At 62.6% G+C, this 25,438-nt stretch overlaps 1 protein-coding gene across 4 annotated transcripts; it reads right to left on the bottom strand.

Annotated features, from left to right (window-relative positions):
- Window positions 1-188: 188 nt before the first annotated feature.
- Window positions 189-25,106, bottom strand: SH2B2 (SH2B adaptor protein 2). 4 transcript variants are annotated; one of them, XM_027126073.1, is made up of 9 exons: window positions 24,982-25,106; window positions 11,884-12,641; window positions 8,608-8,709; window positions 6,843-6,934; window positions 5,464-5,555; window positions 5,192-5,356; window positions 3,858-4,066; window positions 1,222-1,393; window positions 189-725 (listed from the first exon to the last, which is right to left on the bottom strand). In XM_027126073.1, the coding sequence occupies exons 1-9, from the start codon at window positions 25,022-25,024 to the stop codon at window positions 382-384; spliced, it is 1,977 nt and encodes a 658-aa protein (XP_026981874.1). In that variant the 5' UTR covers window positions 25,025-25,106; the 3' UTR covers window positions 189-381. The 4 variants fall into 4 exon arrangements, with proteins under 4 accessions (XP_026981874.1, XP_026981871.1, XP_026981872.1 ...); XM_027126070.1 differs by having other exon boundaries at window positions 5,192-5,353; window positions 24,982-25,097; XM_027126071.1 differs by lacking the exon at window positions 24,982-25,106 and adding an exon at window positions 22,993-23,223.
- Between the last annotated feature and the right edge of the window lie 332 nt (window positions 25,107-25,438).

Raw genomic sequence — 25,438 nt, 5'->3', positions numbered from 1 at the left:
TTCAGGACTGCCGGTTGTCTCCCGGTTTCACTCGCCCAACGGGGTGCCGGGTCCCCTAAGACAGACCTGGGTGGGGGCCGGGCAGGCGCCAGGCCACGGTGGGCTCTACACGGGGCCCGTGTGTGGCTCTCCCTCCTCCCTGGCAGGCCCAGGAGGAGCCGTGCCTGAGGCCAAGGCAGGAGAAAGGACGACGGAGAGCCAGGTGCAGTCCCTAAAACAGGCTCTTTAATAACATTATGTCTTCACTGAAGAGCTTCGCTTTTCCCACCCAGCGCCAGGCGGGGGCCGGCAGGGTCCGTGGGACGGACGGCCACGTAGGCCATCGCCCCGCGGCCGGGCGGGTCCGGGTGGCCCCAGGGCCTTGGCGCCGCCCGCGCCGGCCTAGTAGAAGGAGTACTGGTTCTCGACCGCGCGCGTGCGGCCCCGGGCGCCCTCTCCCGGCCCGGTCTCTGGGGGCTCGTCGGCGCCCCCGCCCGCCGCCTCCAGCAGGCGCTCGGCGCTGTTGCTGCGGCTGCGCGCGCTCAGCGGGCCCTCGACCGGGCGCGAGGCGCCGGGCACAGACGCTGCCGAGGACGACGAGGCGGATGAGGACGAGGCGCCGCCGGCCTCCGAGGGCGAGGCGGGCGGGCAGGCAGCCGCGGCGAGGCTGGAGAAGTAGTGCTGGCCGGCCGGCTCGCTCCAGCAGGTGGGGGGCGCGGGCGCGGCGCTGGGCGAGGGCCCCGGGTCTGCAACGGGAGACCGCGGGCCGTCAGCGCCAAGCCTGGGCCCTGGCCACCCCCCGACCCCCAGTCCCGGCGTGCAGACAGGGGCCAGAGCCCCGGAGGAACGGGATGGCCTGGCATCACACAGGGAGCCGGGAACCCGAATTCAGCGCGCCGGGTTCCAGCCCACCTCCCCGATAACTAAAGTCATGGGTATAGGCGACACCCGCGTGCCAGGCACCCTCACTCACCCCTCCAAGGCTTCCTTCCTTCAACAGCTCAGCGCTGAGCCCCACCTGTGCAGGGATCTAAGGGACTCCACCCCCTTCCACCTGCCGGGAATTACTCAGGACACGGCTCCCTCAGGGCTGCCACTCTCCCGTCAGTCCTGATGCCCGGGTTGCTCACAACTCACCCAAGACCGGGTGCTCATCCCGCGGGTCTAGCAGGGTGGCAGCCTGAGGGTGACTCCCCCACTGCCCACCTGTCTGTTTGCACAGGCCAGGTAGGGGCGTCTTACCAGGTGGGGGGTCCTGGGCCCGCACATAGCTGCGAAGGGTGATGTCTGCAGAGCCCCCGGACTCCAGCGGGATGGGGTGGGTGTGGAAGTGGCGGAGCATGTCGAGCACAGACTGGAACCACAGGTGCTGCACATGGCACTGCCCGTGGCCGTTCAAGGACAGGCGCAGGTGCTGTGGGCACAGATGGGTGTGGTCAGTGTGGGGTGCGGGGGTCTCGGACTGGCCCCACGCTTGGCAAGTGCCTTGGAAGGTCACGGGGAGGACCAGGTCTCACAGAGGCCACAGGGGTGGTGTCAGAGTGGGGGCGCCTGACACATGAGCCCATCTTAGGGGGGGTCATGCCTATGGCGGGGATGGGGAATGAGGGCCACAGAGCCAGGCTGGGACTGGAGGGAGCATGCATCTGTCCCTATGCTGGGAGCACCCACATCAGGCCCCTCGCACACCCCCTCCATCCCTAGTCTCCAAAAGCCCTAGAAGGTAGAGATTACAGCCTCCATATTAGAGATGGGGAAACCCAGGCACAGGGCGGGGGAGACTCGCCCGCAGCCGCAGAGCACAGAGCTAGGAAGAGAACTCGTGTTTGGGTGACCCTCCCACCCCAGCAGCTAGGGGTCTGCCCACTGTCCCCGTACAGGCAAAGCCCAGCAGGCTGCAGACAACCCCCAGGGTGGCTGGGGACGAATGGCTGCAGACGCTGCTCAACTGCGCCGCAGCAGGAGAGCGCGCAGCACGGAGGGACAGTGCCCACCCGGGCCCGGCGCCTCGGGGGGAGGAGCCACAGGCCTGCGGTCTCCAGTGGTGAGCCACAGGTCTCTGGCTTCAGCCCTTTTTTGCTCCATGTGTATCTCACAAGGGGAAGAGTGGCCGTCTCTGGGGTGTGTGTGGCAACAGGGGTGATGATAGGAGGGTGCATGCGATGGGGGAGCTGGCCTCCTAGTACAGGAGAGAGAAACCCTGGGGAGGAGGGGAGTGTTCCCACGAGTGAGTTCTGCCACTCGGCAGGGCCAGAAGTTGCCAGAACAGTGTGGGCAAACCCGGGGAGCACTCATGGCAGCCCAGGGAAGGGGCTCAGCCCAAACCAGTATAGTGGGGTCACACCACAGCCTCAAGTCGGGGTGGGGCCTTTGGGGACAGAGACCCAGGGCAGAGCTGGGCCCCAGGGAGCGTGTGCCTCTCAGTCTTTGGAAAAACATTCCAGACATTTCTTATCTGAAGGTGAAAAGTGAGGCCTGGGAAGGCAGAGGTCTTCCTTCCCCGGAGGTGTATGAGTAGGAAGCGGCTCTATCCCACCACTAACTTCTCCAGCTCTGCACAGGACTCTGGACAGACACCGTGCTCTGAGAGGCACCAGCTGTGGTGAGTACAAAGTTCAGGGCTGGGTTTTGCCCTGGAAAGAGTGGAGCCTCCGGCTCTGTCTCCCCTCCAAACATCCTGACCCCACCCCCCGACCCCACCCGCCTGCCCCATGCCCCACGGTGGGCTGGGCACCATCCGAGCCTCTGGCTTGGGCAGGCATCAGACCCGGGCCCTCCGAGGAGGCTGCCCTGGGGCCGTGCTGGTTGAGAAGTAAACTCCGGGTCAGGCTGCCGGGGACAGCGTAAAGCGCCTGGTTGTCAGAGGAGCTGGTGAGAGCAGCTGCTTTCCAAGGAGGAGTCCCTAGGGAAGCGCTGCCCATGGGGCCAGCCGGGGGCTGGGACACTGGCTACCAGTGCAGGCCTGGAGCAGGAGTCCTAGGGTGCCCCCTCCTCCAGCAAGGACTGACGGGAACTGTGTCCTGGGCGGAGCCAGGGCTGGGTCTGTTTCCTTAGCGGAAACTCGGGATGGGGGGAGGGGAGTTTGAGGTTCCTGCCCACTCTGTCACACTGAAACCCCCCACGGTCACTGGACTTTCTGTCATGTGTTCCTTTGTGCCTTAGGTCTTTATTAGCACGCAGTGCCCTTCCTTGAGAGCCCGCCTTCTGGGTTCACAGCCGTGCCTTTGCCCTGCCCTGTCTGGACCACCCTTCCACTTGTCTTCACCTCAAGGATTCTCTGTGCATTGCACGTCTCAGGTCAAGGTCCTCTCCTACTCTGGCTGGTGGGGTCAGGAGCCTCCTCTGGCGCCCCCTGCTCTGTGGCCCTCCTGCTGGGCCCAGCTCCTCCTCTTCTGCCTGGTTCTCTAGGGCCCACTGTATGTGGTTCCCTTCCACAACCCCGGGCCTGGTCTGAGCACAGGCCTGGCCCGCAGCTGGGGACCACGAGGGGCTGGTGAGCTGTGCTGAGCAGGGGACAAGAGGGGCTCTTGCGTGCTTGGAGCACTGGTGGACCCCAGCCTTGTACGGAGGTGGCTCTTGGTGGAGACCCTCAGAAGCCCTAGTGCTACGTGATCCCCAATGCACAGGGTCAAAGTCAAACCCTCAGAAGGGCCCAGCCTCCTGGGGGCTCGGCCACCAGCAGAGAGGTGCAGGAGGGAGGCGAGTGATTCGGAGCATGGCCGGGGTAGGCCTGGCCTGTGGGAAGCCATGCCACCCCTACACCCGTGGAGCCTCCTCCTGGGCGCAGGTGCAGCCTCAGGACCAGGGCCACCTCAGCCCGCCTCCCCCTGGGCTGGATACTTCCCCGCTGTGCCCCCCACCCGCCTTCCCTGACTTACCTTGGCCTTGCCCTGGAAGTTGAAGGTCAGCACGTACTCGCCAGGCCGAGTCTCACTCTGGCGGATCACGAAGAGGCCGTGGCTCCGGGGCCCGCCTGCCAGAACCAGCTGAGCTGCCTTGACCCGTGACAGTGTCCCGTGGAACCAGGGGTAGTCAGAGAGCTCCAGCTCGGGCTCAGCCTCGGGCTCCGGCTCTGCTCCGTCCTCCACTGCAGAGGGATGACAGTGTGAGAGGCGTGGGGGAGAGAGGGGGCACGTAAACGAGAAAAGGGATGCATCATCTTGTTGGGTTTTTGCATGTAAGATGCTGCTGAGTAATTTAGAACGAGGCAGGGAGCTGACCCACCCACTAAACATATGAGGTAAACTGAGGCACGGAGAGGAGAAAATGATAGAATAAGAGAATGTAGATTTAAGCTACAGACTGGTTTAGCAAATAGTTTAATGATAAGAATGTATCACATGATGGAATGGGTGCCTTTTGTCTCAAGGAAAGACCATTAATAGCAATTGGTGGGATTTCCCTGGTGGCGCAGTGGTTAAGAATCCGCCTGCCAATGCAGGAGACACAGGTTCGAGCCCTGGTCCGGGAATATCCCACGTGCCGCGGAGCAACTAAGCCCGTGCGCCACAACTACCGAGCCTGCGCTCTAGAGCCCGCGAACCACAACTACTGAGCCCACGTGCCACAACTACGGAAGCCCACGCATCTAGAGCCCATGCTCTGCAACAAGAGAAGCCACTGCAACGAAGAGTAGCCCCCGCTTGCTGCAACTAAAGAAAGCCTGCACGCAGCAACAAAGACCCAACACAGGCAAAAATAAATTAATTAATTAAAAAAAAAACAACTGGCAAATGGTTTCTGTTCTCACATAACACACATTAAATGTTCTTGCACCTCCTGAACCAGTAACAAAACTCCTCAGTACCCCAGCTGTGTCTGCTTGTATGTATAACATCAGAACATGCTTATTTCATAGTCATCGTCCGGTTTTCTCTGGTTTCGTGGGATCACTTAGTTTCCTGGGGTCACTCTCTAAGTCGGCAACAAACCTGGGAACAGATCAAGTGTCTGTGTCCCCAGGCCCTCGTTACAACCCTTTGCACCCCTTTCTGTGAGCGTTTTCTACTGAAACCAGGGCCCGTGGGAGGGGTCACATTCCCGGACTAGCCTGCAAAAGCCAGAACAACCGAGTAGCTGTGCAAAGGACCCAGTGGGATGAAATGTCACTGCTTCTGAGGCTCAGGAAGGGCTTGGGAGAGGCCTGGGGGTGCCTGTGGCCTCGGGCGGGGGCGCAGGGAGGGGCAGCAGGAAGAGTGCAGCCCCACTGCACCTGTGTTATTGCTGTCACTGCCGCTGCCACCTGGGGACTCCAGGGTCTCCAGGAAGGTCTCCAGTGGGACATGGACCAGGGACTCCCCGACGGCATCTCGAGCTCGGCTGTGTGGGGCTGTCACCACGGCTGCCGTTGTCTCTAGGGGCCGGGGCAGGTCCGCTGCTGGAGAAATGGCAGGTGAGAAGCACGTCTGTCTGTCTGACCATCTTTGAGCGACCGTCCCCTCCGACCCTGCCTCCACTACTCCAGCCAGCTCTGTCCCCACCTACCATCCGTCAGGAGCTCACAGCTGCAAGAGGCCACACGGCTGGCCAGACAGCTTCCCCGGGCACAGGGGAGATCGGCATCTTCCTCGCTGTCCCTGCGAAGGCAAGAAAGCGCAACCACGTCCTGCCATGGGACTCGGACCGCAGGCTCATGGAGCCGGGAGTGGCAGACAGTCCCGCGGCCAGCATCAGCCCTGTCCCTCTGCCACACCCTCAGCTTGCTCTGTGGCCGCCATGTGAGTGACCGGGCCATATGGAGATGTCTCCTGGTGGGTGCAGCTCTCCTGGAGGTCACATGACCCCTGCCCCCTAACCCTCGACAGGCTGCCCTCCTCCTAGGATCCCACGGAGGCCCTCATACAGGGGCAGGGCGTGGTGGGGGGCGGGGCCGGGGCCAGCTCCCTTCCCTGCCCTGGGCCTTTGTCTCCCCATCTGTGCCACAAAGTGATTTTCACCTTCACGGGGGCTGCGGAGCCGATGGCTGGGAGGGCGGCAGGGGAGGGATAACGGCCACTTTGGGGATGGGGGTGGCGGGGTGGGGGGGGCCCTGGGAGGCGCTCAGGCCTTTAATTGTGCTTCCTTAAATGAAGCTCTTAATCAGGAGGCAGCAGCCCCTCCCCCGGGGCCTGGCTCACCCCAGTAGCCGGAGCTCCTGCCAAGTGCTCAGCCTGCTGGCCTGCTGCCTGCCCCTCCTCCTCCGGCCTCGGGCCTCTCCCGCGCGGCGCCGCCAGCCTCCCTGCTGTTCCTCCCGCACGTGGCTGACCACAGCTGCCCTTATTACCAGCCATGGCTCCCCACTGCCCCGACCTACCAGCTTCCGGCGCCCTCACGGAAGTCTCCTCCTCACGGGCTCTAATTCCAGTCACCCGAGGGCCTGACATTCCCTGCGAGTCCCAGGTCCTCGCACACCTCCGCAGCCTTTGCTGGGCTGTTCTCTCTCTTCTTCCTCCCTGCCGCCCCCAGCCCCCTCTGCCAGGCTCAGGCCCGCCCTTTGTTTAAGCCACAGAGAAGGGGGGCACCTCTACCACTACAGCTTCTCGGAGCCCCAGGACTGGGTTAGGGGCCTCCCGGTTGGTCCCCCACCCCTGGCACTTTGGGCTCACCCCATCACTACCCCTGTCCTGGTGGTTTCAGCCTCCCCTGGAGTGAGAACAAGAGTTGATTTAACTTCCCTCCAGGTCCCCAGACCCTGAACCTACAGGGCCTGCTGGGAATGGGAGTGTGGGCGTTCTGGCCAGCACCCACCTGAGTTGGACTGCAATGGGAGAAGCCCATGTGTCAAGCTCAGCTCCTGCCCTCCCCGTGGAGGCTGGACCAAGGGCACAGCCGAGCTAGGCGCCCCCCACCCCGTCTTCCCATCCTAGGAGCACTTGGGCACTCACCCAGGGTCCACACAGCCCTGGATGTCAGCTACCCACGAGTGCTTCTGCAGGGAGTCGATGGTCTCCAGGATGTACTCTGCTCCGTTCTCCACCTGGGGAGGGGGTGGCGAGAGTCCAGATCACAGTCAGCACCCTCGGCAGGAGGCTCCGGAGCCCGGGACAAATGGCTCATCCCACCCCTCCCCCCTGGGGGCTCACTGGTGAGGGCAGCAGGAAAGACAATGGGGGCCCTGGGTGGAGCCCACACTCTCAGCAGCCCCTTCCTCCTGGGCCCCCCACTGGGGATCATGGAGATGATGTCCAGCCCTGCTGAGCTCAGGTCCTCAGGCCCTGGAGATGCAGCCCTGGAGGAGGCCATGCTGGCTGGGCAAGGGATGGGGAGGTGGGGTGGAAGGGCATCACAACCCTCAAGTCTGTGAGGGGCCGGCTGGCCCAGCAGCGAGTTGAGGGCCCACACGCCTTTGCGCCTGGAACTCCACCTCTGTGGCCACGCCCCTGGGATAAGAAGCCTCCAGAAGGGAAACAAGGAGGAGAAAGCCGGGCCCAGAGTGTGATCCTGCACATACATTGTCTGATGAACTCTTCCCAACAGCCCCGTGAGGGAGGTGATGCTTTCCCCGTCGTACAGATGAGAAGACTGACGTTCAGAGGTTCAGGTAACTCGCTCAAAGTCACACTAGCGCTCGGTGGAGGTGTTGGGACCCGAACCCAGGTCTCTAAGGCCAAGGCCTGGGCTCTGAGCTCTGAGACACGCGTGTCTCAGTAAAGAGCAGTTGGACTCCCAGCATCTCAGAGCTGGGACGGTCCTCGGAACTTCCTGCATCCCCTCTCTGAATGGATGGGGAAACTGAGGCCCACAGTGGGCCGGCAGGTGAGCCCGTTGGCCTCAGGGCTCCTGAGCATAATCAGAGACACAGAGGCCACCCAGCTGTCGGGGGCGAGGCTCTGACCTGTCTCATCCAGCAGATGAGAGTGCCGGGCAGGGAGGGGCCGTGTCCTCAGTCCCCCGCCTGGGGTGACTCAGGGTGCGGGGTTGGCGAACGTTTGCTAAATGAATAAGAGAGTTCACGACTAAACAGACAGGGACAGTGAAACATAAACCCAACCGGGAGCCTGGGGAGGAGGTGCGGGGGCCTCCATGCAGCTTCGGGCGGGTAGAACCAGGCCTCCTTGGGGACCTGGCCTCACAAACACGCTCTAATCCTCCAAGGAGGCACAGGGCCACAGCCCTGGCAGCCCGGAGCCGTGTCCTCAGCAACCCAAGCAGGCCACCCCGGCGATGTGGAGCCTGGGAAAAAGAGGAGCTGCCCCCAGACTCACTGGGGTGCCCCCCTGCCCACCCTCAGGGCCTTTGTGCCCTCTGTGGGACCAGGCAGGTTCCCACACTCCAGTGCTGGCGACAGGAGCATTTGCATAACTGCTGCAGGCTGGCTACCAGTTCCTGTCTGTGGGGTGGGTGCTCGCTGACTCCAGTGGGGGAAGGGAGGGGAGGAAGTGAAACTCAGGACCTTCACCCAGGCGCAGGAGGAAATGGGAACGGGGCCGCACATGGTGCACTTGGACGACACCTGGGGCATTTGGCTTTGGAGCCCAGGCCAGGATTCACATCCTAGCCATGTGCTTGACATCTGCGTAGGATCCTGGGACCCCCAACCAGGGCTCCCTCCCCCTGCCCTGCTGCTGGTCCTTTACCCTCACCTCCCCCGACACTGCCCTCAAGCTCTGCCACCCATGAGGGATCTGTGGGGCCCGGGGTGGGGCTCACCTTGAGCACGAACGTGTTGTCCTTCTCCGGCATCTCCAGGGGCATGGTGGTGCGGACCTCAATGATGGCCGACAGAGGGATGCTGACTTTGGGCCTGGAGGCCTGGGAGGCCAGAGGAAAGGGCAGTGAGACAGCGGCCCCAGGGCCTCCTGAAGCCCTCTCCCCCCTCCCCACTCCCAGAGGTCAGAGCAGCCCTCAGCTTAGGATGTCAGGCAGCCCTGGCACAGAGGTGTCCCAATCCCCATTTCACAGATGGGTAAATTGAGGGAGTTCCTGGGAAACAGAGGGACCTCCCCATATAGTCACACAGCAAGTCAGGGACAGAGCTGGGACTGACATAAGTCTCCCTCCTCTGAGCCCTGAGGGGGTGAACTCTGCCCCAGCTGCCCTTCCGCCCAGCGCACCTACCGGATCTGCGGTTTTCACATTTTTCACCTTGACCCATAGTAAGAAATACATTTGACGTTGTGACCCAGTACACACACACAGGTAAAAATATCTCTGAAACACATGTTTCACCAGACAATATTTACCCTGACTGTGTGATGGAGTGTGAGATTTTCTATTCTATTCTAGTTCATTTAAAAAAAATGCTCATCTCCCCCTTCAGACTAGATTTTCCACAGCACAGGTCTGGAGCCTCAACTCGGAACAGGACTCCTGGAGCCGGGCAGGCCGTGTCTCTAGGTGGAGGCAAAGGGCCCAGTGTGGGATTTAACCAAGGTGAGCTGGCAGGACTCCTGGGGACGGCCACTCTGCCCCAAAGCTCCTGGCCCTGGCCTGAAGGCCCCCCGGGGCTGCCTTGAGACTGAGATTCCTGGCAGGGCTTGGGCTTTGGGACAGGGGCTTTCTTAGGAGGAAAGGGAAGGGCCACACGTTGGGTAGGCAGGCGGATGGGAATTCCTGGCAGCACTGGCTGCCATCCAGCAGAGCAGGGCTGCGCTTGGGGCGGTGACTGCGAGGCTCGGCTGACCATGGCAGGCCATCAAGCCAGCCAGCGGGGCGGGGGCCGTGGTCCTGGAGTGGGTGGAGCGGACAGGTCTGCAGTGAAGGCTGGTCTGGGAACTATCGCTGGGCTCCCGCTGGCCACAGGCGGTGATTCCTCTGCCTTGCACTTGAGGCCCGTCTGTCCTGGCCTAGCTGCCTCTCACCCGGCTCCAGCTCACTGTTACCACTTCCCTGGACGGAGCCATCAGGCTGTTTCACGACCCCAGACCTTGGCTCACTCAGCTTGAGTCTCCAGAAATGCCTGTCCTGGGGCCCTGCCACCTGGTGAGCACTCATGAAGCTTCTCCTCCTTGTGGCCCCCAGAGCATCCTGTGCTCACCCCACTGAGGTTTATTTTACCATCCAGTCCAGCAAATATCACTTGTCTGGTGGTTCCCTAATGGCAGGGGGCCAGCGTCATTGCTCCCTGGGCCCCAGGGCTGGCCGGCCTAGGGCTATGAGGGCACCTGGGGTCCAGGAGACTTTTCCTGCAGGGTGAGTGAGAGGGCAGGATGCTGGAAGCCTGACACACGGGGCTGTATGAAAGAGCAGGCTGAGGGTCCCCGAAACAGCCCCTAAGCCTGCAGACCCCAAGCCCCGGTCTGCTCCAAGGGTGCAGCTAGGCCTTCAGGGGCGAGAGGAGGAAGAAATCTGGACTGCGGATGGGTGAACAGGACTCAAAGGCAGGGGGAGTGTCAGCAGGGGCTCCCCGTGGGGCTCATACACCCTGGAACCAAACATATTTGGGAAACCGGACCTGAGCCCTCACCAGGCATGCTTCCCACCTGGCTCACTCCTGAATTCACAAACATTTGCACGAAAAAAGGAGGGTCTGAGGCCAGATCTGGGATAGGAACCCACCTGCCTTTCGCAGAGGTTGGGAAAGTGACCCCTCAGGAAGCCTGCCCTCTGCCCGCGGTGAATGGTGGGCTGCAGGGGGCACCGGCTGCTGTGTCCCCTCCCTCGAGGGCAGCAGACATGCTGTTTACAGCTGAGCAGCTGTGGTTGCCACTCAGGGCCCAGAGGCATTGAAGCCCTGCCCTGTGGGTGACCCTGGGCAAGCCCCACCCCACTTCCCACCCCTCACTGGGCCTCGCTCTCCCTGTCTGACAAACGGTGGAGTTGGGCTTAGTGGCCCATGACTCTCTCAGGGACCTAAAGGTGGGGGCCTGGGCAGGCAAAAAGTTCTTGGTGAGTCTGGGCATCCTGGGACTTGGGGAGAAAGCTCTTCAGAGAGTCAGTGTGTCCCTGGGAGATCACCTCTCATGCGGCTCATGGGCACCCCGCCTTGGGGAGCCCACATCCTGCACCTCCAGGGGAGAAAGGCAAGGGGGAGCATCCAGCGTCCCGACAGACAGGGAGATGGAGAAGGAGGCGAGACGCAGGGTGGCTAAAGACAGCGGGGAAAGAATGGGCCCAGAGGTGGGCGAGGGCCCTGGGCGGACAACCGCGCACCCTTCCAAACCTCCCAGTGCACAAGGAGCTCCCAGCTCCACACTCCTGTCATCCCGAGACCACCAGGGTGATGGGTGTAATTAGCTCAGCTCTGCCTCCTGCGAGCTGCGTGACTTTGGGCAGCCCACACCCCCTCCCTTCGTTCTCTTCTCTTCTTCTGTGACCTGGGGACCATGCTGCCCGCCTTGCCGGGGCAACTGGGAGGATGAGGGCTCTCAGAAAGCGGGCACTATTGTTAGAGTTATTCCCTCTTCCCAAACAAGGCAGATTTGCTCTGCTGGAGGAGACCCAAAGCTGCCCTCAGGGCTCTGACATTGAGCCCCCAAGAGAGGGGAGGGCACGGTGCACTCAGGTGAGCGGCCATGCTGGTGACAGCCAGGAGAAGCTTATGAAATCTGGGCTGGAAAGGGGCCACCTGGGCAGGGGCTGGGCTGGAGCGTGGCAGCTAAGCTGGGGGACAAGCAGATTTCCCCTGAGAAGGATGCAGACCCCCGGCAGGCCCTCTGTGAGTGTGCCAATGTCATTGCCTCCTTTCCTCTCTGGGGAGGCTCCAGCCACCCAGGGGCCCCAGGTGAGGAAGAGGAGTCCAGGCAGCCAGGCTCTCCAATACCTCCAAGAACAGTACCCAGAACCCCTTCTGTAGCCAGAGGGCCCTTCTGACACCTCACAAGCAGAAAAAAAGGGCCTGAGGGGTGACTCATCCCAGAGGCAGAGGGGGGCCCCTGGCATCCCAGGTTCCTGACCCTGAATACTCCATCCTGCCCATCAGATCAGGCAGTGCAGTCCCCGAAGCCAGCCCCTCCACGGTCCCCCCAGGTGGCGGTGGGCACTCACCTTGGGCGGCACGAAGAACTCTAGGCGGAAGCGCTCGCCTGCCACGGCCCTGCGCAGGAGCAGGCGACACTTCTGCCACTGGGCGGCGCCCCCGGGACCCGCGGCCGCGTCGTCGGCCACCATGAAGCGCAGCGCGCCCTCGCGCTGGATGTCCAGCAGCTCCACCTTGGCCGCTAGCGTCCGCGACAGCCGCAGGCGCCGCGTCCACTTGTCGCGCGGCTCGGCTGGGGGCTCGGCGGCCCGCGGGGCGGCGTCGGGCTCGGGCGAGGAGCGCCGGTGCCACATGTCGCGCACGCCGTCCACCACGCACAGGCTCATATTGCGCAACGAGAAGCCCTTGCGGACGCGGGCCTTGGCCGCCGCGTGCGCCGACACGTCCTCGGAGCTCCGCGAGTGGCCGTAGGGCGCGGCTTTGAGCGCCGGGGTCCCCGAGGGCTCGGGCTCCATGGCGTCTGGGGGCTCGGCCGCTCCCCGGGGCGCCGGCCCGGCCACCAGCACGCGGCGCACCTCCTCGCTGAACACGTCCAGGAAGTTGGCGGCGAAGTGGCGGGAGAAGGAGGCCCCGGCGTCGGGCGTGTCGTAGGCCGGGTTGTCCCGCAGGAAACGGCAGAACTTGTGCGCGAAATCCACGGCGGCCGCCTGCGCGTGCAGTTCACAGAACTGCCGCCAGTCCGGGACCGGAACCGGGACCGGGGCGGCGGCGGCGGGGCCGGGGGCGGCACCATTCATGGCTCCTGTCCCATCGCAGCCCCCGGAGGCTGCAGGTGAGAGGAGCGAGTGAGTGAATGCCTGACCCATGTCCAGAGCGCCCACCAGCCCCACTCCCCCAGGGCTGTGTGCAAGCTTCAATGTGTGAGGACAACCAGGCAGGGGGGACACGTGTCTGCAAGAGGGGCACTCTCCTTCAAGCAGCAGTCTCAGGGAACCCCAAGGTCATTCCTGGGCTTGGCGAGGGAGGCTGGGATGACAGACGCCTTCAAGTGGGGTCCCCAATGAGCCTCCAAGTGACCTCGCTTCCCTGAGTACCCTCTTCTGAGGGTCCCCAAAGTTTGGTGGACAGAAAGAAGTCATGCGCAATCCTCTTGGCTCTGCCTTTGAAATATACCAGGAACCCCACCCCTCCGCTGCTCCCCGCCATCCGTGCTGCTGGCCTGGGACCCACACAACCCTTTCTCCTGCCTGCAGTATTTTAGCAGCCTCTTCATTGGTCCCCCGGAACCTGACCTCACCCCCTATAGCCTGTTCTCCACCCAGGAACCCAGTCATTTCTGAAACATAAGACAGATCAGGCCCTCCGCTGCTCAGAATCCTGAAATGGTTTCCCACCCCACTCAGAGTAGAAGCCGAAGTCCTGCCCATGGCCCCCAAGGCCTCACGTGATCTGCCTCCATTTGACTCTCTGAGCCTATCTCCCGCCACTCTTCTTGCCCACTCTGCTCTGGTCACACCTGAGTCCCACCCCAGGGCCTTTGCACTTGCGATTTTCTTTTGTATTTGCCTGGAATGTCCTTTCCCCACACCCCCTCACGTTTTTCAGGTTTCTGTTCAAATACCATCTTGTCCGATAGCTCTCCTTGCCCACCGCTCTATTTAGAATAAGAAATTCTCCACCCAGCGCCGGTGTCTCCGTGCCCTCTGCCTGCTTACTTTTCTCCACAGTGCTTATCCCCATCTGACAGTCTGTTTATCCACTTGCTTGGTCTCGTTCCACGCCCCCCCCCGACCGCCACCGCCCCCCCCCCCCCAGCACCACACCCTCCCCGGAGAATACCAACTCCACAAGGCAGCGGTTTTGACAGCCTCATATGTGGCTGTGTCCCCAGTGCTGGGCACATGGCAGGCACTCAGTAAACGCTGAATGAATGAATGAACAAATGAATGTGCTCAGCACACCAGGCATGTCACAGCTGTCACTGCCCAAGCCGTCACATGGGGCCTGAGAACACACAGCTTGTTAGTGACACACCAGGGATTCTCACGCTGACTCTGAGACTTTGGGCATCACCTCCCAGTGTGGATCCAGTATGACCAGTGTTTCATACTGGCATTGAAGGTGCCGCCTCTTCAGACTCCTTTCCCTCACCGTGGACTGGCTGCCTGCTCTCCTTATGTTCCCCCCTCCTGGCACCCTGTTCCCTCCAGAGCTCCCATCCAAACCGGACCTTCCTGAAGAGGCCCTGACCGGGGAATCCCACCTTTCTCCTCCTGTCCCCAGGTGCCCCCACACTTCCTCACTCCGGATCGCCAAACTGCATGGAGTGTGTCTAGTCATCTGGGGGCCTTGCCTCCTCATGCCCCATCACTCCTGGGGGCACAGGCCCAGCCATTCTGTTTATGCATCTCCTCCCCAACAGGCCAGGGTGAAAATTACTGGTGGAGAAGAAGTGGGGTGCTGCGGTCCTGCCCTGCCTTAGGGAGCCCCTGTCTGAGGGGGCCGGCCAGTGTTAGGGGAACTGAGACAGGGGGTCATGCCCTCGCCTGCCTTTGCAGGATCCCCACAATTCCAGCATGGCCCTTCCCTCACAGCTCCTGGCACCATCTCCTCTCTCCTCTGGGATCCAAACTCTGTAACTAATCACCAGGTGAAAATAGCTGCCCCACTTCTGTGAGATCATCTGTGGGGCCTCTGGGCCATAGGGTACCGTGGGAGTTCCCTCTCACCTTGGGGCAACCTCGGCCATCGATCTGCAGTCGATAACCACAGGACAGCCCCAGGGAGGAAACAGGCCACTTAGCACTGAGGACAGTTTTCCTTCCAAACCAGCAGGTCTCCTCAGAGGCTCTCACCCCAGCACTGGCGGGAGAGTAGCAGGGAGTTCAGAGGGCTTCCTGGAGGAGGCGGGGCTTGCACTGGGCTTCATGCTGGCAAAGAGGATGAAGAGTGACTTCACTGCAGCCATGAGCAGTAACTCGGAGGCAGACTTTTCAGGACATGGGGGAGGGGCTGGGAGAGAACAGGGGCTGAGGCACCCATGAATATGGCTCATTCTGGGCCTCTCTCCTGCCCTGCGCTTCCTCCTCATCTAGCTAACTCCTACTCATCCTTCAAGAATGAATCCAGGGGCCACTTCCTCCAGGAAGCCTTCCCTGACCTCCCCTGCCTCCCCAGCCCAGGAGACAGGTGTTTCCTCTGAGCTCCCACAGTCCCTGCCTGTGCACCCCTCTAACGAGGCGCCCACTGCAGGGTGCCCCAGGTATCTGCTTCCATGTCTGTCTCCCACCTGGCACAGGCACTCCTTGGGGGCAGAAGGCAGGCCTGAGTCATATGCCCGGAATGGGGGTGGAGGCAGGAATGCACCTGCCACCATCACCAAGGCCTTGGCCTGACCTGTGGAGAGCGGGCGTTTCTGAGGGTGGGGCGAGGACGAGGCCCTGCAGCTGAGTTTGTGAAGCCCCGTCCCTGGGCTCCAAGCCCATCCATTTACCCAGCAGGGCAGTGCTCCCCACAGGGGCCATCTCTCTCCCTCCTGAGACCACCAGGAGGGTCAGACTAGGTGACAGGGCAGCCTGGGAAGGGTTAGCACTGGAGCCAGCAGCGAAGTGTGCCCCACTTGCCATAATTTTGCCCTCCATGGGGCAGGTGGGGACAGGGAGGAAGTCGGTCCCAGTGCCACATCCTCAAGCGTCAATCCCCGTCCCTCCCACCCTTCCTGCTGGTTGAGAATATTCCTGGCACGAAGGGGTAGAGCGGAGGGACAGGACCCAGGGCAGAGGCTTTCACTGGGTGAGGGGCAGGGGGAGGGTCCCATCTAGGCCGCACTGGAGGCAGGGGTGGAACTCGGAGAGGAATTTGCCAAGGGTAGGGGGCACATGCCCTAGGCAGTCACTGGCCTGGGATGCACAGAGGCTGGGGCTGCCTTGACCTCCCCCCTCCCCTGCCCTGACCTCTTGCTGACTGGCCAGGAGCCTATGGGCCCGATGCCCAGCACAGCAGCCCTCACTGTCCCCTGGGTCCAGCTGGGGCTACACAGAAGTGGCAGGGGCTGTACAGCCAGGGCTAGAAGTCACAAGCAGCCGGGCCAGCCCGGGAGCCCCAGCCCTAGTTACAGACCCAGGCCCAGGCATGGCTCTCTGTAAAGGGGGGGCCGCAAGCCAAGAGGAAGACGGCTCAGCCCCAGCAGGGCACGGGTGTGCTGCCCCCCTCATTTTTAAAGTGAGGAAACTGAGGGCTGTGGGCCAGAACTGGGGAGGAGACCGAGTGCAGGTACTCTGCTGACCTGGGCTCCAGGCCTGACCCCACTGCTCTCTGGGTGAAGGATGTTGACCTCAACTCCAGCCTCTGGGCCTCAGTTTCCTCACTTTAAAAATGAGGATGAGGGAATTCCCTGGCCGTCCAGTGGTTAGGAGTCCGCGCTTCCACTGCAGGGAGCACAGGTTCGATCCCTGGTCGGGGAACTAAGATCCCGCAAGCTGCGTGGCATGGTGAAGAAAAAAAAAAAAATGAGGATGAGGGGCCGCCCCTTCCTGGAAGGACAGCACAGGAAGTGGTCTCTGCTGTGTTATAATCCATGTGTACCTGTGGGCAGGACTAGGGCTCTCCAAACCTTTGGGTGGAGCCAGGAGGTCTCCAGGGACCAGTCAGTGTGACACCCAATCAATCATTCTGCAGGTAACCACAGACCCAGATGTGGGAAAAGGAGAGCTACAGGGGGAGGGGAACCCAGAGGTACCAGAAGCAGGGTAGACGAACTCACCGGGCTCCTACTGTCTGGCCTGTCCGGGAAGGCTTATGGATTGACTCCAGCAGGCCCTGGGAGCTCCCTCCTCCAGTGGCTCCTTGGGAATTTCCGCCCGAGTCTCTGCCTGTGTCACTCTCCAGCCGGCTGGAACTTTCTTCCTCACTCCGCTGACTAGTCAAATTCTGCCCCACCTTTAGGCTATGTAAAACACTCTCCTCTTCCAGGAAGCCTTCCCCCTACACTGGCCCTTCCATCCTGAGCTCCCATGGCCCCTGTGGTCCTTGGCCCTCTCGCTTCCATGGGCCGGGTCCCAGCTCCCCCTCCTCTGGCCCCAGGGAGCCAGAAGAAACGTGCCGAGTCCGTGCAGGACAGCAATGGACTGGCCGGTGGGAGATGTGGGCTCTGTCTTGGGCTAGGCCCTATGTCTCCCGAGGCCTCGGCTTCCCATGGGGGGCTGGAGCAGTGGCCTCCAGCGGCCCCTGTCATGGCCCTTGGACACTGAAGACTGGGGCCCTACAGTCCCTCCAGGAGTGGGACCAGAGGCAGGCAGGAGGTTGCCTCTCACCTTCACGGGCTTCTTCTATGAGGACTCCGGTGGAGACAAAGGGAGCCCCACCCCCATTCCGCCTGGCCTGGGGATCAGGTGGTGGCCCCCCAGCGGCCCTGGGTGGGCAAACTACCCTCCCCAATCCATCACCCTGGGGTTCTTCCAGGCTCAGCTGGGCTGTCTGGCTTCTCCTCCTGGAGCAATGTTTTTTGTTCCCATCTTGCCAGGGCCAGAGGGTGATGGGATGGGGCTTCAGGGAGGCAGGGCAGGGGGTGGGATGGGGAGGGAAGCATAATCCAGTCCCTGCCTGTTGCCTTTCCAAGCCATGGACTCTCCTAACCCCTCTGCCAAGAACCAGACAGGAGAATCCCCCAACCCCCACCCGGTTAGACGCCTGGGAGAGGGGGCGGCTGGCCTTCCGGTGGTAAAAATAGCACTGACAATTGGAAAAGAGGAAAGAAAGCCAGCCATCAGCCCCCAGTGGCACGCAGTTCCGGACCCCATGGCCAGGTCATTCCTTAAAATATTAATGAGGCGGCCTAGCCACCCTGCTAATGGGCCGGTGACCAATCGATCCAGCGCACAGTGGGCAGCGGCCTGGAGGGGCGGGGAGGCACCGGCGTGGTCCAGGCCCACACCTGCGGGGGAGGGCGAGTGTTCCAGGGAGCCCCAGCTGGAGCTGGCCTCCCTACCACAGTCTCCTGCCCCCAGGGAGGGAAGGAGGCCCCCAGGGAGGGAAGGAGGCCCTGCAGAGCACACCAGCCGCCCGGCAACCTGAAAGGCTGCCCTCTGGGTGGGGGGCAAGGCCTGAGTGGCATCCTCCTCTGTGCTGTGTTCCGGGCTGGGCTGGACAGTGCTACCCGCCCTACCGCGAACCACTCCCGATGGGGAAACCGAGGCCTCTTCTTGGGGCCCCCCCCAACACAAGGAGAGGAAAGAAGGCCTCCCTCGGCTGCCCCCTGCCCTCCAGGAAGCTGGCCCCTACCACGCTCACCGATGTCCTGTCCTCCAGGCTTCTCAGGACCACCGGCCCGGCCCAGCCCAGCCGACTGAGCACTTTACCACCAAGCCTCCTCCCAGCTGCCGTCCTGGCCTCTGTGGGACCGTAACCCCCGGTCGCCCCTCTGCACCCCGCCCCCTGCAGCACACAGACAACCTTCTGGCCCGCGACGGAGGCAGAGTACCCAGGGCTCAGTCTGTTTCACTGTTGGCGCCTGGGCGTTGGTTCTTAAGTCTACTCCCTCCCCCCTCCCCGCCCCCCCCCCGGAAAGTGTCCTCACAGGGCAGGCCCTGAACCAAGGCCTCCTGCAAGAAGGACGTGCGGCTGGAATTCCCTGACCTTCCCCACCCAGAATATCTGTGCTCGACCCATGACCCTGGCAGGAGGCAGGAGTGGGCGTGATTTCTGGTCTTAATACTCTTGAACTGGCTGGGTCTTTGCTGCAGAGTGGGTCTGGGGAGGAGCTGATTAGCGACAGGGACAGGTGTGGATTAAGAACCCTTGGGACTCTGCCCCTGTCTGTGGGGGTCAGGGTGGGGGGAGGGAGGGGTGGCGCGGGACTCAGCTGGCCCTGGCTTTTCTGAGTATCAGTTTCCGCAGCTGTAAAGTGGGACCATCCTGCTCGCCCACTTAGGCCTGCCTGCTTCGTGGTCCAAGGCCTGTGCTGAGGAGCGTCGCTGGGAGGCGGCTGCTAAAAGCTGGCGGAGCAGCTCTGCGCCCTCACGCCTTCCACGCGACTGCCAGCCTTTGCCACCGTGGGAGTGGGGAAGCCCTTCTGCTGAGCCCCCGAGCCTGACAAGCCCCTCTGGCTCTGGGACCTGCAGACCCCTGGTCTGAGGGGGCCCCACAGCTGCTTCCATCACGGGGGCCCCGTGGCCGGGGCGTCTCCCCTCCTCCACATCTGACCATCTGACACATGGGACAGTGGAGTGGTTAAAAGCCTGAGATCTGGAGCCAGACCGGCTGGCTTTGCATCCCAGCTCCCCTGCTTCCTAGCCGTGTGACTCAGCCTCCTGGGGCCTCAGTTTCCTCATCTGTTAAAACAGAGGGTAAAAGAGCAATGACCTCAAAGGCTGTCATGAGGATTAAACAAGTGATTTGTTTAAGAATCAAAGCTCCTCTGCTTCTATTTCCTAAGTGTCTTGTATTCATTCCCTCTTTTCCTCCCACTCCTCTGGGCGGAGGACTCCTCCCAAACCTCCTTGTTTCTCACGATCCCCCCCAACCCCTGACAAATCCAGGCTCCACAGTGTGGCCAAGGTCATCTTTCTAGGACTCACATCCAATTGGGCTATGCCCCTGTTTAAAGTCCTTCTCCCCTCACATCTTCCCTGCCAGGAAGTGAGGATTCTCCCGTCATACAGATGAGGAAATGAGGTTCTGGCGAGGGAGGTGACGAGCCCATCATTCACTGGATTTGTACTGAACTCCCACCATGTGCCGAGAGCCATGCTGGCGGGTCCAGGGCCACAGACTGGTGAGGGGGGGAGTGTGAAGCCAAGTTCACATCTGTCCCTTTCTGTAGCACATGCTACTCCCAGCAGGGCTTTGTCACTGGGGAGCCCTCACTCTTGAGGGCACAGTAGGGGGACCCAGGCCCTGCCTGGGGAAAGGAGATGGCCATCCTCAGAGGAGAGGGCTCTCTGACAGGCTGGAGGGCAGGGGAATCCAGGGCTGGGCCCTGCAGGAAGTCGACATCAGATGAGCAGGGAGCGGGGGCCCCAGGACAATAAGCTGTGCCGGGGCCTGGGGGCTCAGGAGGGAAGCCTATCCTCCTTCAGGAGCACCTGGTGCTGGACAGCTCCTGGATAGGCTCTGTAGGTGGAGAGCAGGCTGGGATGGCTCTAGCTGCACTGGCCCTGCCATCCTGGCACTGCAGAGCAGACGCACCAACCCCTCTCCATCCTTGGCCTGAGCCTCGCGGTCTCTCCCTCTCTCCCGGTGTCATGGATCTCACCTAGGCCCTGATTCATAACCCTCCCAGACCTCCCTGGGCCATGGCCCAGCCCCGCAAATCTGCCGGACACCCCGTCAACCCCTTAGCCCACCAGTCTGCCTTCCGGCACTTTTCACGATACACATACCAGCGACTCCTAACTGAGACCTCCAGTGCCTCCCCTCGGTTCTGAGCATCCCAGAACTCGGTACTGCAGATGCTTATAAAGCTTCCCCAGGCCTTTTCCCAAACAACTGAACTCCCAGCCTGGCTGAGCTCCGCCACCTCAAACTCCCCACATCCAAGTTTTAATACATCCTCTTCCTCCAACCCCTGCTTGTCCACTGCTCGGAGTCTCAACGTGCAGCCCGGCACTGCCCCACCTGCTTCTCTGCCCCAGTAGCTGGCAGGCCCCTGAGCCCAAGGGGGCCCCGGGAACGCCCCCCTTTGTCCTGTCCCGGCCTCCACTCTGCCCCCCCTGCCCCTCGTCCCTCTACAACACCTCATGGCTTGTGGTCTGTCTTCTCTACCAAACCGTGAGTCCCCAACTGGGTGTTATACCCGCCCCCAGGTGGGCCCTAGACACAGAGGGTCGGAAGTATCTGGAGAATGGAGCCCAAACCCTGCTTCACCCAGAGGAGCCAAAAGATGCCGTACTCCCACACACTGCTCTGCCCAAACAGGTGTGGGCCGTGACCTCCTCTAGATGTTGAAGAGTCAGCCCTGCTCTCCCCTGGGACAGAGCACAGCCATAAAAACAGACGCACCCGGGCTTCCCTGGTGGCGCAGTGGTTGAGCGTCCGCCTGCCGATGCAGGGCACGCGGGTTCGTGCCCCGGTCCGGGAAGATCCACATGCCGCGGAGCGGCTGGGCCCGTGGGCCATGGCTGCTGAGCCTGCGCGTCCGGAGCCTGTGCTCCGCAGCGGGAGAGGCCACAACAGTGAGAGGCCCGCGTACCACAAAACAAAACAAAACAAAAAAACCCAAAAAACAGACCCACACAGGTGAGTGGGGAAGAGAAACCTCCCCAGTTTCCAAAGCTGCCGCCGCCCCTCCAGCCCCACGTGGACAGTGAAAGAGCAGGAAGCGAGGCAGGCTCTAAGACTGGACCCGAATGGCATGGGGACAGCTGCCAGGAGGCCCAGTATACCTAAACTCCCAAGTCCCTACAACCCAGAATAGACAAGCAGTGCAGGAGGTAGAAACCAGATTCTTGTCAGAGAGAAGCGGTTTGGAAGCCTGGCTTGTTGGTTGAGTGACTTTGGGCAAGTCATTTCACTTCCTTGAATCTGTTTCCTTCTCTGCAAAATGGGGATAATAATAGAACCAAACCCCCAGGGTTGTTGTGAAGATTACATGAGAAACGCCACAGAGGCCCTTAGCCTGGCACGAGTCAGCTCGAAACCAAATGCTCAGCCCTGGGGGTCCAGGCTCCACCTGAGTGGGGGTCCCACCTCCTAGGGAAGCTCACCCTTGGGTATGTGCGGGGGGTTCTCCCTGGGAGACCCACAAAGTAGGGCGGAGGGGTCTAGAAATTTTAGACAGAGTTTTCACAGTAAGGGTAAGAAAAAAAGCATATGCATTAACTCGATTCCTCAGAACCATTCAATTATCCCGCATCAGGATCTCCTGCCCATCATCACTGACGCCCTCTAGAGGGGGAGAGGAGGCAGTCTGTGGGAAACTGTCTCTGAGAACCCCATAAACGCCCTGAACCTTGCCACTGCCCCCACGGCCAGACCTCCTCCAAAGTTCTTAGAGCTGAAGGGTTCTAGGTCACTCCCAGCCGACGGCCTCCTGGATGGGGCAGGGAGGCCAGGATGGAAGAGGTTTGTTCAAAGTGGGGGGCAGGGTTGGGGGGTGGTTCAGTTCACACCCCCAACAGAGGCAGCCAAAGTGTCTTAGGGTAGGCATCCCCTGGCTCCTCCGTTCTCTTAGGGGTGCCTTTTCACCCATGCTCAGCGACCTGTGCTGGAGGGGGCAGCTCTTGCTGGTCACCCAGCTAGGAGGTAGGCAGCACCATTCCCATTTCACAGGGTATTTAATGGAGGCTCAAAGGGCAGAGGTAGGGTTCAGTCCAGGTTTGACTCCCGGCCCTGAGGCTCTCCCCTGCACCTTGTCCACGGTCACTCCTGGGGCTGTCCAGTCAGCCCCGCGCGGCTCCTGAGGGGTCCCAGTCATTGCAGACTCCTCCCCCTGAAGACCTCACTTCGTGGGCTGCTGGGGTCCCTGCTTCTGCCCGGTCCTGGCCCGCTGGTTTGGCGCGGTGCCGGGCCCCGCGCTGCCCGCAGGTTCATCAATGGCCGAGGCCGAAGGGACTGAATGGAGGGCATGAACCCGCCCCTTCTTAAAGGCACCGGCCTCTCCGGCACCCTCAGCGATCCTCCCCCCTACCGAGAGCTGCAGGAGAGTTCCCAGGGTGGGCGGGTCGAGAATGGAGACCATGAGAAAGAAGGCCTGGCCCAAATGGAGGGCGTGCCGGCCCAGCGACGGTGGTCTGGGTAGGGTCCCTCCCGTGGCCGGCACCCTCCTTCCAGGTTGGCCCTCCCTCAGCCCCCGCAGCCTAGGGAAGAGACCCCAGCGCTCCAGCCCCCCCAGCCCCCAGCCAGAGACCCCTCCTCCAGGGGGCCCGCTGCGCTCGCCCCACCGAGGGGCCTGGGCCCTGGGAAGGGGCCTGGGCGCAGCTGCTCCGGAGGCGGCTCGGCCCCTCCCGCCACTCCCGCCCGGCCCGGGATGGGGGTCGGAGAGCCGATCCCTGCCGGGGGGCGCGTCTCCTCCGTCGCGCTCCCTCCCACCCGCGCACACAAAGACAACACGCGCGGACCGGGGCGCGTGCGGCCGCGCTCCCCAGAGCAGCAGTGCGCACACACACGCGCGCCCTCAGGGACGGATGGAGTCCGGGGTGATGGACGGGGGGACGAGGGAACTGAGGACAAGCAGGCCATACCTACAGGCGCGCAGCTGTGGCCGGGAGGGCCGGGGCGCCGGAGGAGCGCTGCCCGGACCGCGGCCGGCCTCCCGGGGCCCGGCGGCTCATGGCCAGCGGGGGGTTCGGGGTCCCTCCGGGAGGGAGCTGGCGTTGGCGGCGGCTCCTCCCTCCGTCGTCCACAACCTCGAAGGCTCGTGCGCTCCTCACTGGCCCAGCGCGGCCCCGGTTCGGCTCTCTCGGCGGCCGAGCCCGGCGCGCTCCGAGCCCAGCCCCGCGCAGCGCGCGCCCCGCCCGCTCCCCCTCCTACCCTCTGCCCGTGCGGCGCGCGCCTTCCCGGCCCCGCCCCCGCCTCGGGCTCGGCCCCCTCGCCCCTCGCAGGTCCCGCCCCCGCCGCGCCCCCCGCCCTCAGCACGAGCCTGTTCGGCGCCCGCCGCTGCTGCTCGCTGCCTCCGGGTGGCGGCGGTGGCGGCGGCTGGACTGCCGAGCCTTGGGGCCCAGAGGGGTTAGGAGCTGGCTTGCAGCCGCTGCATTTGGGGCGAGAGTCCGCGGCTGCCGGGTCTCGCGGAGCAGGCTCCAAGCCAGGCTCCGGAATCCCCGCCGTGCAGAGGCGTCCCTCGGAGCCGGGGGTGGTGGCCCCGGGAGCGTGGCGGGTGGAGGCCGGGTGGGTGGCCTGAGTAGTAGGGTAGTGGGGTGTATGGGGCGTGGGCGCCCGGCGGGGGCCCCGGACCCTCCGGCGTGGGGACAGTGGGCGTCTCGAGAAAGCCCAGATGTCGCAACGGGAGAAGTCAACGTCTGGTTCTCATAAATCCCAAGGGCGAGCACCACGCCCCCTCCCCCCAGCGCTCCGGTGCAGGAAATAGCCCCGGGGCTACAGGGCAGGGAAGACCCGAGCACAGGTCCCACCTCCCCACCTTCACAGTGATGGGGACACTGACGCCACCCGGGTAGGTCTTCAGAGGTCACACAGGGCTGATGGGGGGAGGGGAACACAGCCCTGTCTTCCTCACCCCTGCTTGGTTCTGCAACTCCAAAACCCGGGGCATAGGTTAGGGCAGATCCCAGTCTGGCTGAAAGAACAAAGACTGCTGCTGGCCTTTGCGAAAGCTTGTGGACTAACCCCTGGGGAGCTGGGGACCTCCAGGATGCTTCCCAGAAGAGATGGAGGGGCTCCAGCAGGCCTGGAAGGCGCCCAAGAGGAGCAGAAGGGCATCAGTGTGAGCAGAAGTGTGGAAGGGCTGCTCAGAGATGAGACCTATTGCTTGCTCCTTGGGGGGTGCCGGACTCCTCCCCTCCTCTCCATTCTTGCCCCTGCCCCAGGCCCTCAGCTCCCACAGGCAGTTAGATCTGCGTCTCCCTGCCTGTGCTAAACTCTCTGCAACCCCACCTCTGGCCGTTCTGTGATCTACCATGGTCTTCCTGCTAGCTGGGAGTGCCTCCATATGTTGCCCTCCCCCACCCATGGTGACCTCTGACCTGTAGAGAGCTCTTTAACCTTTCCCAAAGCCATTTCGCATCTCTAATTTCCCAGCAAGCAGGACAGGCAAAGAAGGTTTTCTTCCCAGTCTTGTGGATGGAAAGGGTGGGGCCTAGAGAGGAGCGGTGGGCTGGTGAAGGTGGAGACTGCCCCGGAGTCCTCGCCTCCGGCCTGCCAGCCCTGGGCTGCCCTCCACAGGGGCTCTAAAGCACGGCAGGCCTGGTCCGAGGCCCTGGCGCCCGGCTGCTACCCTTCCACACACAGACCGGCTGCTCTCTCGCCAGGACCTGGCTAGCAAACACTTCATGAAAGCTTAGGTGCGGACCAAACACCGTTTGGAGCTGCACAGAGGCCTGGACATCTGTCTGGGAACCTGACCTATGAAGGGGGCTGGGAGGCGTGTGGGAGTGGAGGGGTGGGTGCGTGACCGCCTGCAGAGTGGGAGAGAGGGAGGGAGGCTCCACGCTGCGCGGCCTGGCTGTGGACCCCACCCTCATGGGAGATGGGAGAGCCTGGTCCCCCAGTGGACTAACCTGGTTCCGAGTAGTGGGCTGAGCTCCACTGGTGGGCTGTCATTGGCCAGGGAGGGTCGTGGGGTGTGGAGCCCCGGGCAGGACAAGAGCGCTGATCGCCAGGGAGGAGGAAGTGAGGGGTACTCTGACCTACAAGGAGGAACTGGTGGGAGAAGTGGAAGTGGCTGGGGTGGGGAAAGGGCGGGCGGGGAGTGATTAACCAAGGGTAGCTCTGTCATGGGGACAGGAGCGAGGGTCAGGGAGGAGAGGTCTATCTGGTGTCCCCAAGGGCAGGAGGCTCTGCGGCCTTAGAGGACGTTCTGATGGGATAGATGATGAGGGACGCTGGGGTGGGACCCCAAAGGGGACCCCTGGAGTCACAAACTCTAGAGCATTCAGGGCTAAAGCTCAGACAGGGATAGCATGGGGGACTCTGGCCTGGTGGACTGCAGGGTGGGAGCTGGGTGTGGAGCCAGTC

Source organism: Aethalodelphis obliquidens, unplaced genomic scaffold (genome assembly GCF_003676395.1).
Source record: "Aethalodelphis obliquidens isolate GAN/ISIS:26980383/991018 unplaced genomic scaffold, ASM367639v1 scaffold30, whole genome shotgun sequence".
Taxonomy (NCBI): Eukaryota; Metazoa; Chordata; class Mammalia; order Artiodactyla; family Delphinidae; genus Aethalodelphis; species Aethalodelphis obliquidens.
Note: the sequence above shows the minus strand (reverse complement) of the source record. Positions and strands in the feature narration are given on the sequence as shown.